The sequence below is a fragment of the Corella eumyota genome, chromosome 5 (assembly GCF_963082875.1).
Source record: "Corella eumyota chromosome 5, kaCorEumy4.1, whole genome shotgun sequence".
Classification (NCBI taxonomy): Eukaryota; Metazoa; Chordata; class Ascidiacea; order Phlebobranchia; family Corellidae; genus Corella; species Corella eumyota.
The window spans coordinates 14965068-14977948 of NC_137494.1; the positions used below are offsets into that span (position 1 = coordinate 14965068).

The window sequence follows — 12881 nt, forward strand, 5'->3', positions numbered from 1 at the left end:
TTTTTAATTTATTCAAGCATAACTACGCGCAAGCAATAATCACTAAATATTAATGGATATAAAAACAACATAAATTCATATTTTAAAACAATAATTAAACAAGCAATTATATTTAATGGTTATGTACAACAAAACAATATTTAAACAAAAAGATGTTTAACAATATGTTAAACTTGGTTTTATTATTGTACTTGTATGGACCATGATTTGTAACAAATTTAAAATAATTTGGCGTTGTTTTAAAATAACTGATTTGTTGAATTTTGATGGGTTTTGTATTTATATGGAATTTTATTTTTTTAACTTTTTCTTGCAGATTCTCAAATTATTTTCAGGTAAATTGATAATTCGTTGTTTTTCGCCATCATTTGGCCACTCAGTAACTTGTTTGTAAGCTTTAATTGCCTCGGTGTATTTGGAAACTGCTTCGCTGTATCGAGAATTGTTTCCATACCACGAACCAATGTTGTTTAGGAGATCCCCGTAAACTCGATATTTTTGTTTATTCTCGATCGTATTCATCAATCTGAGCCCCTCTGTATTTGTTTGAAAGTAGTCGATATCTGCCAACACCTCGCAATATCCGATATAACTCAAACATTTACTCAGTTTAACAATTTTTAGTTCGGCGTTTACTCCAGGTAAGTTTTTCACTCTCGATTTAAGTTCATGCATGAGTGGGATCACGTGATGCTGTACAACACTTTCCATGTTTTGATCTTCTCCCAACATTTTTTTAACTGAATGTTTTATTCCACCAACACACCTCCTCATATTCTCAACATCATTGTCCGGGTCGTTATTATCCTCGAATAAGGAAAATGCGATCGAGTAAAATAGAATGGACTTCGGGAATTTCTTCTGGGTACGAAGATCATCAGCTACATCATCGACTTCTGATGCAGTTAGCTGAGTTTTGTTTCGAATTATTAAAGTTATTTTGTCTCTGATCTGAGCAACGCGATAATACTTTTTGGTTTTTAAACAAGCAAGATAGGAAAGTATAAGATTTGAGATGCTTTGTATTTCTGGGTCGTATTCAGAATGCTTCATTGTTGCAGATAAAATGGCGTCGAAATTATTTTCAGTTTGTAATTTGCAAACATTTTCTAACAGAATTAAATATTATAAATTTGTTATCAGTTTTTTGGCCAATTATTGGCTTAGAATTTGTAAAAATTGAAAGTTTGCAATCGTACAAGGTTGCCATTTTGAAAAAATGATATATTGCGTCATAATGGAATTTTTAATTTTTTGTATATATATCTTTATCCTCGATGTGGGAAAGTCGAATGCGCGACTTAAACATAGAGTAACATTAGTTACTCCGGTCCAGTCTCAGTTTCGAGTTGCCTGTGGCAGTTTGGGATATTATAGAGACTATAATTGCCCGGTAATTATGCTGCTGATTAAGTGCTGGCTCAGCAGGAGTTTATACTGTTTATAGCACCTTACTCAAGGGCGCTACAGCTTGAGATCAGTGGGGATTGAACCTACGACCTCATGGTAGTGTAGCAAGAGTTCTTATCACTACACCACGCTGCCGGTTCACGCTACCGGAATTACAACTGACTTGTTACGTTTATGTGATTAAAATTTGGGTTATTTTTTTGTTATGTAGGGGACTTTGTTAAGTTGATATTTTTTAAAGTTTTTTAAGCAACAAAACTTACCTTCGCGGTGAATAATTTCTAATAGTTCTTGAGACGTAATAGATCTACCTTAAAAACAAAATATTTAACATCCGCACGGTAGAGCTAGCGAGCTAACTTAGACTGTCATAAGGTAAAAAATAGGTGATAGGTAATGTGACATTAGATCAAAAGTTGTCTAGTTTTTTTTCACATTATTGCTACACCATTTTTATTTTAGCCTAATGTTTTCGATAGAATAATATAACACACTCTCCAATAAGTTGTTAAAACCTATATAGGCGTAAAGCAATAATTGTGAAAAAAATGCGACTCAAATTCTTGGTTGTCACTGTAAATATATATTTTTTTTAATGTTAGTGTATTTAAAACCAAAAACTTTGTAAATCTATTTTTATATCGGGGTAACTTACCAATTTGTTGTTTTGGTTGGGTTGCAGTTGTGCTTAAATGTGACATAGACGACGATAATTCTGCCTCAGTTGTTTGCGAATCGGTCACGTTGTCTGCTCCAATATTACCCGCATTTTCTTCATTTCTTGCATTTTTTTGTGGTATTGTATAGTGAGTAACTTGGTCTGCAACAATATTGTCAAATATTAATTTTAAGTTTAAGGGTTGCTTACACAAATTAAGTTAAAGTTTTAAAAGTTACCTGCATGTTCTACTTGCATTCCTATCTCTCTGTTATCTTGTTTATAAACATTAACTTGAACATTAATCGGTGGAACGTCGTTGTTCGCCATTGTTGAAACGTAAAATTTATCGATAATATTAACAGACGCTAGCACTTTGACACAGACAAAAAGAATATTTCGCTACAGTGGGGCTGGGTTCGTTTTACGCTTAACTGGGTTTGTTTATCTCGTTCTCTTTTTATTCTATGCAGGGTTCGTCATTGCATGCTTGAACGAGAACCAGTAGTTGTAAAAGGAATTTAAACTTGAAATTTGAGAAACGTAACAAGTCCTTTGTTTAAAATACTGAAATTGTGCTAGAATAAAATGAAAAACGCTCTTAAAAATTTAAATTATTTTTATCCCATTTTATATCATATTAATACTTTTCAATGATTTTATTTATTTAATAAAATATTTGCTGATATTTTTAATCTAAATGAAAGATAAAACTTTATAATATTTTGGTACAGGATAAGTTGAATAAGGTTGCAAAGTTTAGTTCTTATTAGAACGAGTTTTTGTTTGTCTCAAGTTATTTGAATTTTGTTAAATTTAATTTTGAATAATGTTTAACTCTTAATTGTATCAATTGGGGACAAAGTTTAATTTTTTTAAATTTATTCAAGCATAACTACGCGCAAGTAATAATCACTAAATATTAGTGGATATCGAAACAACATTAATTCATATTTTAAAACAATAATTAAACAAGCAATTATATTTTTTTTTACCGGCAGCGTGGTGTAGTGATAAGAACTCTTGCTACACTACCATGAGGTCGTGGGTTCAATCCCCACTGATCTCAAGCTGTAGCGCCCTTGAGTAAGGCGCTATAAACGGTATGAACTTCTGCTGAGCCAGCACTTAATCAGCAGCATAATTACCGGGCAATTATAGTCTCTATAATATCCCAAACTGCCACAGGCAACTCGAGACTGGGTCGGAGTAACTTATGTTACTCTATGTTTAAGTCGCGCATTCGACTTTCCCACATCGAGGATAAAGATAAAAAAAAAAAAAAATTTAATGGTTATGTACAACAAAACAATATTTGATCAAAAAGATCTTTAACAATATGTTAAACTTGGTTTTAGTATTGTACTTGTATGGACCATGATTTTGTAACAAATTTAAAATAATTTGAGGTTGTTTAATTTAAATACTAATTTGTTGAATTTTGTTTGGTTATGTACTTAAATAGACTTTTATTTGCTTAACTTTTTTTTGCTGGTTTATAAATTATTTTCAGTTATCTTAATAATTCGTTGTTTTTCGCCATCATTTGGCCAATCAGTAACTTGTTTGTAAGCTTCGATTGCCTCGGTGTATTTAGAAACTGCTTTGCTGTATCGAGAATTGCGATCATACCACGCACCCATGTTGTTTAAGAGACTCCCGTAAACAAAATATTTTTGTTTATTCTCGATCGTATTCATTAATCTGAGCCCCTCTAAAGTTGTTGAAAAGTTGTCGATATCTGCCATATCTTCGCAATACCCGATATTTACCAAACATTGACTCAAATTAACAATTTTTAGTTCGGCGTTTACTCCAGGTAAGTTTTCTATTCTCGATTTAAGTTCTTGCATGAGTGGGATCACGTGATGCTGTACAACACTTTTCATGTTTTGATCTTTCTTTAACATTTCTTTAACTGAAACACTTATTCCACCAACACACAACCTCATATTATTAACATCATTGTCCGGGTCGTTATTATCCTCGAATAAGGAAAATTGCGATCGGGTAAAATAAAATGGACTTCAGGTATTTCTTCTGGGTACGAAGATCATCAGCTACAGATTTAACTTCTGATGCAGTTAGCTGAGTTTTGTTTCGGATTATTAAAGTTATTTTGTCTCTGATCTGAGCAACGCGATAATACTTTTTGGTTTTTAAACAAGCAAGATAGGAAAGTATAAGATTTGAGATGCTTTGTATTTCTGGGTCGTATTTAGAATGATTCATTGTTGCAGATAAAATGGCATCGAAATTATTTTCAGTTTGTAATTTGCAAACAATTTCTAACAGAATTAAATATTATAAATTTGTTATCAGTTTTTTGGCCAATTATTGGCTTAGAATTTGTAAAAATTAAAAGTTTGCAACCGTACAAGGTTGCCATTTTGAAAAAATGATATTTTGCGTCATAATGGAATTTTTTTTTTTTTTGTATATATATCTTTATCCTCGATGTGGGAAAGTCGAATGCGCGACTTAAACATAGAGTAACATCAGTTAATCCGACCCATTCTCGAGTTGCCTGTGGCAGTTTTTTTAAGCAACAAAAACTTACTTTCGTGGTCGATGATTTCTAATAATTCTTGAGACATGATAGATCCACCTAAAAAACAAAATATTTAACATCCGCATGGGAGAGCTAGTGAGCTAATTTCGACTGTCATAAGGTAAAAAATAGGTGTTAGGTAATGTGACATTAGATCAAAAGTTGTCTAGTTTTTTTTTTTCGCATTATTGCTACACTATTTTTATTTTAGCCTAATGTTTTCGATAGAATAAAATAATACACTCTTTAATAAGTTATAAAAACCTATTAGTGTAAGGAGATATTAAAAGTAATTAGAGTGAAAATCAAGAATTTGAGTCGCATTTTTTACAGTTTTTTTATATTTGTTTTTTTATTGATTGTTAGTGTATTTATAACTAAAAACTTTGTAAATTTATTTTTATATCGGGGTAACTTACCAATTTGTTGTTTTGGTTGGGTTGCAGTTGTGCTTAAATGTGACATAGACGACGATAATTCTGCCTCAGTTGTTTGCGAATCGGTCACGTTATCTGCTCCAATTTTACCCGCATTTTCTTCATTTCTTGCATTTTCTTGAAGGACGACATTTTGGGTAACTTGGTCTGCAAAGTTAAATATTTATTTTAAGTTTTAAATGTTGCTTACACAAATTAGGTTAAAGTTTTAAAGTTACCTGCATGCTCTACTTGCATTCCTATCTCTCTGTTATCATGTCTATGAACATGCACGTTAACATTAATCGGTGGAACGTCGTTATCCGCCATTTTGAAGGTTGTTAAAACTTTAAAGATGTGCTTAGTATTACTAGATGCTAACTTTTCGTTGCTTTATCAGGAATAAAAATAATTTTATCGCTAAGGCGCCAGTCTTATACTATAGCATTAATATTTACCTAGTTACCCTTTAGTTCTTTCTTTTGTGTTATGCGGTCAACCAACGCACCAATGTTGTAAGGAGTTAAAACCACAGACTAAAAATTTTCTTTTATTCTCGATCGTATTCATCAATTTTAGCTTTTGCGTAGTTATTTAAAAGTTGTCAATATCACCTCTCGCAATACCCGATAAAACTTGAACCCTATATTTAGTTGAAATTCGGCGTTTACTCCAGGTAAGTTTTCTACGCTCGATTTAAGTTCATAAATAAATCGTATTTCGTGATTTTAAAGACACTTTTTATGCTTAATTTTAATAAATTATTTTCATATAAACAAACCATTTAATAGAAAGTTCATTATACTTTTATTTAAAATTGCTGTGTTATTTTATACCTTTTTGTGTTGAGTTCTAGAAATGGCTCTACGGGCAAGTATATTTAAGCCTATGTTAAACGTGAGTTGTGTAACCAATTTAGGCAAACGTTTTGTAAGCGTTTTTAACTTGGCTGTTTATGCTAGGCTAACATTATAGGTATGTAAAATTTTCTTGGCTTTTAAGATACAGATAGAAATTAAATGTAAAAGGAGACAGTATATATATTTTAATGTAGAAATGTTCTTATAATATCAAATTAGTTATAATAGTAGTCTTAAGTATCATAACAATATTCTGGCTCTAATATAGTTTTTTATTTGCGTAATCTAGCTTGCTTGTTATTAAGTACAAATTTAAGTAAATATTGATGGATTTCTTAAAGAGCATTTGATGCTTTGTATTAGATTTGCTAATAAGGTAGGAAAAAATTTATTATTTACACTAAAGGCCCCTTTAAACGACGTACGCAGCGTAACGTAACGTAAGATTTCGCAACCATTTAAAATGAACAGAGTGGTTCACACGTACGAAAGTTTGCGTAAGTTACGTAAGATTTCGTTTTGTAGCCGAAGCGAAATTTACGCAAGATTTCGTAAGCGGTATACTTTTGTTAGATATTTTGTATTTGTTAATCCCTAGAACTCGTTAAGTTACGTAACGCAGCGCAAGCTTGTCGTGTGTATTACATGTAAGCTTAAACTATATAGAAAAGGCTAAATTTAATCAACTTAAATTATTTTTTGGTGAATGATATTAAATTATTAAACAGTATGTGCAATATTTATATGTTGTAACCATTAACATGTTAATGGCTATTGTTATATGTTTGTGTGATATTAACATTTGTTTTTAATATATTGGAGGATATCTTAGTTTCTTGATTAAAATGAATTTCAAAACTTTATAAATTTCAACTTTATCTTGGTACAGGTTAAGTTGAATAAGGTTACAAAGTTTAGTTCTTATAAGAACGAGTTTTTATTTGTCTTAAGTTATATTTTGATTTTGTTAAATTTAATTTTAAATAATGTTTAACTCTTGATTGTAACAATTGAGGACAAAGTTTATTTTTTAAATTTATTCAAGCATAACTACACGCAAGCAATAATCACTAAATATTAGTGGATATCAAAACAACATAAATTCATATTTTAAAACAATAATTAAACAAGCAATTATATTTAATGGTTATGTACAACAAAACAATATTTAAACAAAAAGATGTTTAACAATATGTTAAACTTGGTTTTAGTATTGTACTTGTATGGACCATGATTTGTAACAAATTTAAAATAATTTGGCGTTTTTTATTTAAAATAACTGATTTGTTGAATTTGCTGGGTTTTGTATTTAAATGGAATTTTATTTTTTGCTTAATTTATTTTTTGCTTAATTTTTCTTTGCAGATTCTCAATCCATTTTCAGCATTCTTGATATTTCTTTGTTTTTGTTCATCATTTGGCCAATCAGTAGCTTGTTTGTAAGCTTCGATTGCCTCGGTGAACTTGGAAACTGCTTCGCTGTATCGAGAATTGCGTTTATACCACCCACCAATGTTGTTTAAGAGATGTCCGTAAACTTGATATTTTTGTTTATTCTCGATCGTATTTATCAATCTGAGCCCCTCTGTATTTGTTTGAAAGTTGTCGATATCTGCCAACTGTTCGCAATATCCGATACTTAACAAACATTCACTCAGTTTAACTACTTTCAGTTCCGCATTTACTCCAGGTAAGTTTTCCACTCTCGATTTAAGTTCATGTATGAGTGGGATCACGTGATCCTGTACAACACTTTTCATGTTTTGATCTTCCTTTAACATTTCTTGAACTGAAACAATAATTCCACGAACACACCACCTCATAATCTTAACATATATGTCCGGGTCGTTATTATCCTCGAATAAGGAAAATGCGATCGAGTTAAATAGAATGGACTTCAGGTATTTCTTCTGGGTACGAAGATCATTAGCTACAGAGTCGACTTCTGATGCAGTTAGCTGAGTTTTGTTTCGAATTATTAAAGTTATTTTGTCTCTGATCTCAGCAACGCGATAATACTTTTTGGTTTTTAAACAAGCAACATAGGAAAGTATAAGATTTGAGATGTTTTGTATTTCTGGGTCGTATTTAGAATGCTTCATTTTTGCAGATAAAATGGCGTCAAAATTATTTTCATTTTGTAATTTGTGAACATTTTCTAACAGAATTAAATATTATGAAATTGTTATTAGTTTTTTGGCAAATTATTGGCTTAGAATTTGTAAAAATTGAAAGTTTGCTACAAGGTTGCCATTTTAAAAAAATGATATATTGCGTCATAATGGAATTTTTTTTTTTTTGTATATATATCTTTATCCTCGATGTGGGAAAGTCGAATGCGCGACTTAAACATAGAGTAACATCAGTTACTCCGACCCAGTCTCGAGTTGCCTGTGGCAGTTTGGGATATTATAGAGACTATAATTGCCCGGTAATTATGCTGCTGATTAAGTGCTGGCTCAGCAGGAGTTTATACCGTTTATAGCGCCTTACTCAAGGGCGCTACAGCTTGAGATCAGTGGGGATTGAACCCACGACCTCATGGTAGTGTAGCAAGAGTTCTTATTACTACACCACGCTGCCGGTTCACGCTACCGGAATTACAACTGACTTGTTACGTTTATTTGATTAAAATTTGGGTTATTTTTTTGTTATGTAGGGGACTTTGTTAAGTTGATATTTTTTAAAGTTTTTTAAGCAATAAAACTTACCTTCGTGGTCGATGATTTCTAATAGTTCTTGAGACGTGATAGATCCACCTAAAAAAACAAATATTTAACATCCGCACGGTAGAGCTAGCGAGCTAACTTAGACTGTCATAAGGTAAAAAATAGGCGTTAAGTAATGTGACATTAGATCAAAAGTTGTTTAGTTTTTTTTCACATTATTGCTACCCCATTTTTAATTCAGCCTAATGTTTTCGATGGAATAAAATAATACACACTTTCCAATAAGTTATAAAAACCTATTAGTGTAAGGAGATATTGAAAGTAATTAGAGTGAAAATCAAGAATTTGAGTTGCATTTTTTTCATAGTTTTTTTATATTTGTTTTTTTATTAAATGTTAGTGCATTTAAAACTAAAAACTTTGTAAATCTATTTTTATATCGGGGTAACTTACCAATTTGTTGTTTTGTTTGCGAATCGGTCACATTGTCTGCTCCAGCATTACCCGCATTTTCTTCATTTCTTGCATTTTTTTGTGGAATTGTATAGTGGATAACTTGGTCTGCAACAATATTGTTAAATATTAACTTAAGTTTTAAATGTTGCTTACACAAATTAAGTTAAAGTTTAAAGTTACCTGCATGTTCTACTTGCATTCCTATCTCTCTGTTATCATGGGTATGGACATGTACGTTGACATTAATCGATGGAAAGTCGTTATCTGCCATTTTTGAAGATTGTTAAAACTTTAAAGATATGCTTAGTATTACTAGATGCTAGCTTTTCGTTGGATTGTCACGAACAAAAATGAATTCATCACCAAGGCGCCGGCCTTACAATATAGCAATATCGTTTCCCTAGTTACCCCTCTGTTTCAATGCTAGGGTTGTTATTGGTGTAATTCGAAACCGCTTCCTCCTTTTGAAATTAGCGGTCGAACCACGCACCAATGTTGTTTAAGAGAGTTCCATGACCTAAGTATTATCGTTTATTCTTGTTCTTTTTTACCCATCTGAGCCTTATTGTTTATATAGAAAACTTGTCGGTACCTGCCAACAATTACTCAGTTGGCGCATTTAACATTTTTATTCGTCTATATCTTTATTCTCGATGTGGAAAAGTCGAATGCGCGACTTAAACATAGAGTAACATAAGTTACTCCGACCCAGTCTCGGGGTGCCTGTGGCAGTTTGGGATATTATAGTTTACAATTGCCTGATAATTATGCTGCTGATTAAGTGCTGGCTCAGCAGGAGTTCGCCCCGTTTATTGCGCCTTACTCAAGGGCGCTACAGCATTAGATAAGCGGGGATTGAACCCACGACCTCATGTGCAATATAAACTCCTGCTGAGCCAACACTTAATCAGCAGTAATTATAATCTTTAATATTCCATCACTGCCACTAGGACGAGGTAACTAATGTTATTGTATGTTAAGGTCTTTTTTACGTCAATGATAAAAAGCTACGCGTTTACGTTATATGAGTTTTCTCCTTCCCATTTAAGTGTACGTAAACTGAAATTACGTGAAGTTTTACGCAACTTTTCATGCTTAATTTTAGTAATTTATTTTAGATTATATAAGACCCTGGGTGTATATATGAGGCCCGGGGTTTTTATATAAAGCCCGATGTGTTAATATGAGGCCTGTTTTATAAAAAAAAGCATCCTATAACACAAAGTATTGCACTATTTGTAAAAAAAACTTAAAAATCTTAATAAGATTCCAAAATGTCTGTGATATATCGCTAATATTATTGGCACAACTTAAAGGCTTGCAAATCAAATTTACAGTCAAATTCTGAAATTGGACAAATAACACATGTATAAATCACGTAATAAAATTATCAGCTAATTAAAAGTAGAATTGTAGTTTTTACATTTAAAGTGTGCCATATAAGGTTTGTATTATTGCGAGATTTAATCAGAACACGTTACAAGAAGAAAAAAAAACGACACAAAAATGTTGTGGCAACGGAAAAACGACAATCTTGCCAAAATAGTTTTTTTCAGGTCTATTGTTTAACTCTTTTTCTGTGTTTTTTTTAATACAATATTGAAAATATGGTAATTTGTTGCTTTTAATAGCCTATATATTTTATGCATAAAGTTTTGTTGACCAAAAAAAATTTGATGGTCGATTTAATTCAAAAAAAATTGAAAATTGAAATTTTTTTCGATGTTAAAACAAACAACTAGAGCCTTATATAAACGCGGCCTTTATATAAACTTATATAAAACACCGGGCCTTATTTTAAAACCCCGGCCGCCATGTCAACCTTGGGCCTAAATAGACTCGATAAAACAACCCGGGCCTCATATAAACTCGTATAAAACACCCTGGGGATTATATAAACTCGTATAAAATACCCCGGGCTTTATTCAAACACCCCGGGCCTCATATAAACACGCCAGAGCATCATAAAAACTCGTATAAAACACCCCAAGCCTTATTTAAACACCCGGGCCTCATTTAAACACCCCGGGCCTCATGAAAATTCTTATAAAACACCCCGGGACTCATAAAAATTCGTATAAAACACCTCGGGACTCATTTAAACACCCCGGGCCTCATAAAAATTCGTATAAAACATCCCTGCCCTTATTTTAACACCCTGGGCTTCATAAAAATTCGTATAAAACACCCCGGGAATCATTTGAACACCCTGGCCTTATTTAAACACCTCGGGCTTTATTTAAACACCCCGGGCCTTATTTAAACACACTAGGCCTCATTTGGGCCTCATACAAATACCCCGGGCCTCATATATACACCCCGGGCTTCATATATACACCCCGGGCATCATAAAAACTCGTATAAAGCACACCAAGCCTTATTTAAACACCCCGGGCCTCAATTAAACACCCCGGGCCTTATTTAAACACCCTGGGCCTTGTTTAAACACACTAGGCTTCATTTGGGCCTCATACAAATACCCCGGGCCTCATATATACACCCCGGGCCTCATATAAACATCCCGGGCCTCATATAAACACCCCGAGCATCATAAAAACTCGTATAAAACACACCGAGCCTTATTTAAACACCCCGGGACTTATTTAAACACCCCGGGCTTTATTTAAACACCCCTGGATTTATTTAAACACCCCGGGCCTTATTTAAAAACGCTAGGCCTCATTTGGGCCTCATACAAATACCCCGGGCCTCATATATACACCCCGGGCCTCAAATAAACTTGTATAAAACAACCCGCGACTCATTTAAACTCGTATAAAACACCTCGAGCCCCATATAAACACCCCGGGTCTCATATAAACACCCCGTACCTTATATAAACTTGATAAAACGCCTCGGGCCTTGTATAAAATACCCAGCGCCACTTTTTAACACCCTGGGCCCCATAAAAATTTGTATAAAAACCTCGGGCCTTATTTAAACACTCTTGGGCCTCATAAAAACTCGTATAAACCGATCTGGACTTATATTAATAGCCCGGGCCTCATATAAACACCATGGGACTTAAATAAATACCACCGAAGCTCTTGGACTCACCCCGGGATTCCCTCGCATACCCCGGGCCTCCCGGGCGTATTTTAGTAAGACCGGTTAAAACGCCTTACTCAAGGGCGCTACACCATGAGGTCAGTGGGGATTGAACCCATATGTGGTGTAGCAAGCGTTCTTACCACTACACCACGCTGCCGGTCAGCTTGAGTCGCACTATTTTTCATAGTTTTTTTATATTTGTTTTTTATTAAATGTTGGTGTATTTAAAACTGAAAACTTTGTAAATCTATTTTTATATCTGGGTAACTTACCATTTTGTTGTTTTGGTTGGGTTGGAGTTGTGCTTAAATGTGACATAGACGACGATAATTCTGCCTCAGTTGTTTGCGAATCAGTCACATTGTCTGCCCCAATATTACCCGCATTTCTTGCATTTTCTTGTGGAACTGTATAGTGGATAACTTGGTCTGCAACAATATTGTCAAATATTTATTTTAAGTTTTAAATGTTGCTTACACAAATTAAGTTAAGTTTAAACTAACCTGCATGTTCTACTTGCATTCCTATCTCTCTGTTATCTTGTTTATGAACGTTAACTTGAACATTAATCGGTTGAATGTCGTTATTCGCCATTTTGCAGTTTGTTAAAACTTTAAAAATATGCTTAGTATTACCAGATGCTAGCTTTTCGTTGGATTGTCACGAACAAAAATGAATTCATCACCAAGGCACCGTCCTTACAATATAGCGATATCGTTTCCCTAGTTACCTCTGTTTCAATGCTCGGGTTGTTATTGGTGTAATTCGAAACTGCTTCTTTCTTTTGTAATTAGCGGTCGAACAACGCAC

General features: G+C 33.3%; 3 protein-coding genes across 4 annotated transcripts; all 3 read right to left on the reverse strand.

The window, feature by feature from the left end:
• Positions 1-4: 4 nt before the first annotated feature.
• Positions 5-2463, reverse strand: LOC145752070 (uncharacterized). The gene is made up of 4 exons (XM_082568270.1): positions 2308-2463; positions 2066-2230; positions 1674-1721; positions 5-1109 (listed from the first exon to the last, which is right to left on the reverse strand). The coding sequence occupies exons 1-4, from the start codon at positions 2396-2398 to the stop codon at positions 292-294; spliced, it is 1122 nt and encodes a 373-aa protein (XP_082424396.1). The 5' UTR covers positions 2399-2463; the 3' UTR covers positions 5-291.
• A 2103-nt stretch (positions 2464-4566) lies between these two features.
• LOC145753584 (uncharacterized) lies at positions 4567-5411 on the reverse strand. The gene is made up of 3 exons (XM_082569989.1): positions 5275-5411; positions 5039-5203; positions 4567-4676 (listed from the first exon to the last, which is right to left on the reverse strand). The coding sequence occupies exons 1-3, from the start codon at positions 5363-5365 to the stop codon at positions 4567-4569; spliced, it is 366 nt and encodes a 121-aa protein (XP_082426115.1). The 5' UTR covers positions 5366-5411.
• A 1560-nt stretch (positions 5412-6971) lies between these two features.
• Positions 6972-12717, reverse strand: LOC145752656 (uncharacterized). 2 transcript variants are annotated; one of them, XM_082568959.1, is made up of 6 exons: positions 12575-12717; positions 12344-12499; positions 9201-9284; positions 9018-9125; positions 8607-8654; positions 6972-8053 (listed from the first exon to the last, which is right to left on the reverse strand). In XM_082568959.1, the coding sequence occupies exons 1-6, from the start codon at positions 12663-12665 to the stop codon at positions 7233-7235; spliced, it is 1308 nt and encodes a 435-aa protein (XP_082425085.1). In that variant the 5' UTR covers positions 12666-12717; the 3' UTR covers positions 6972-7232. The 2 variants fall into 2 exon arrangements, with proteins under 2 accessions (XP_082425085.1, XP_082425086.1); XM_082568960.1 differs by lacking the exons at positions 9018-9125; positions 9201-9284.
• Positions 12718-12881: the final 164 nt, after the last annotated feature.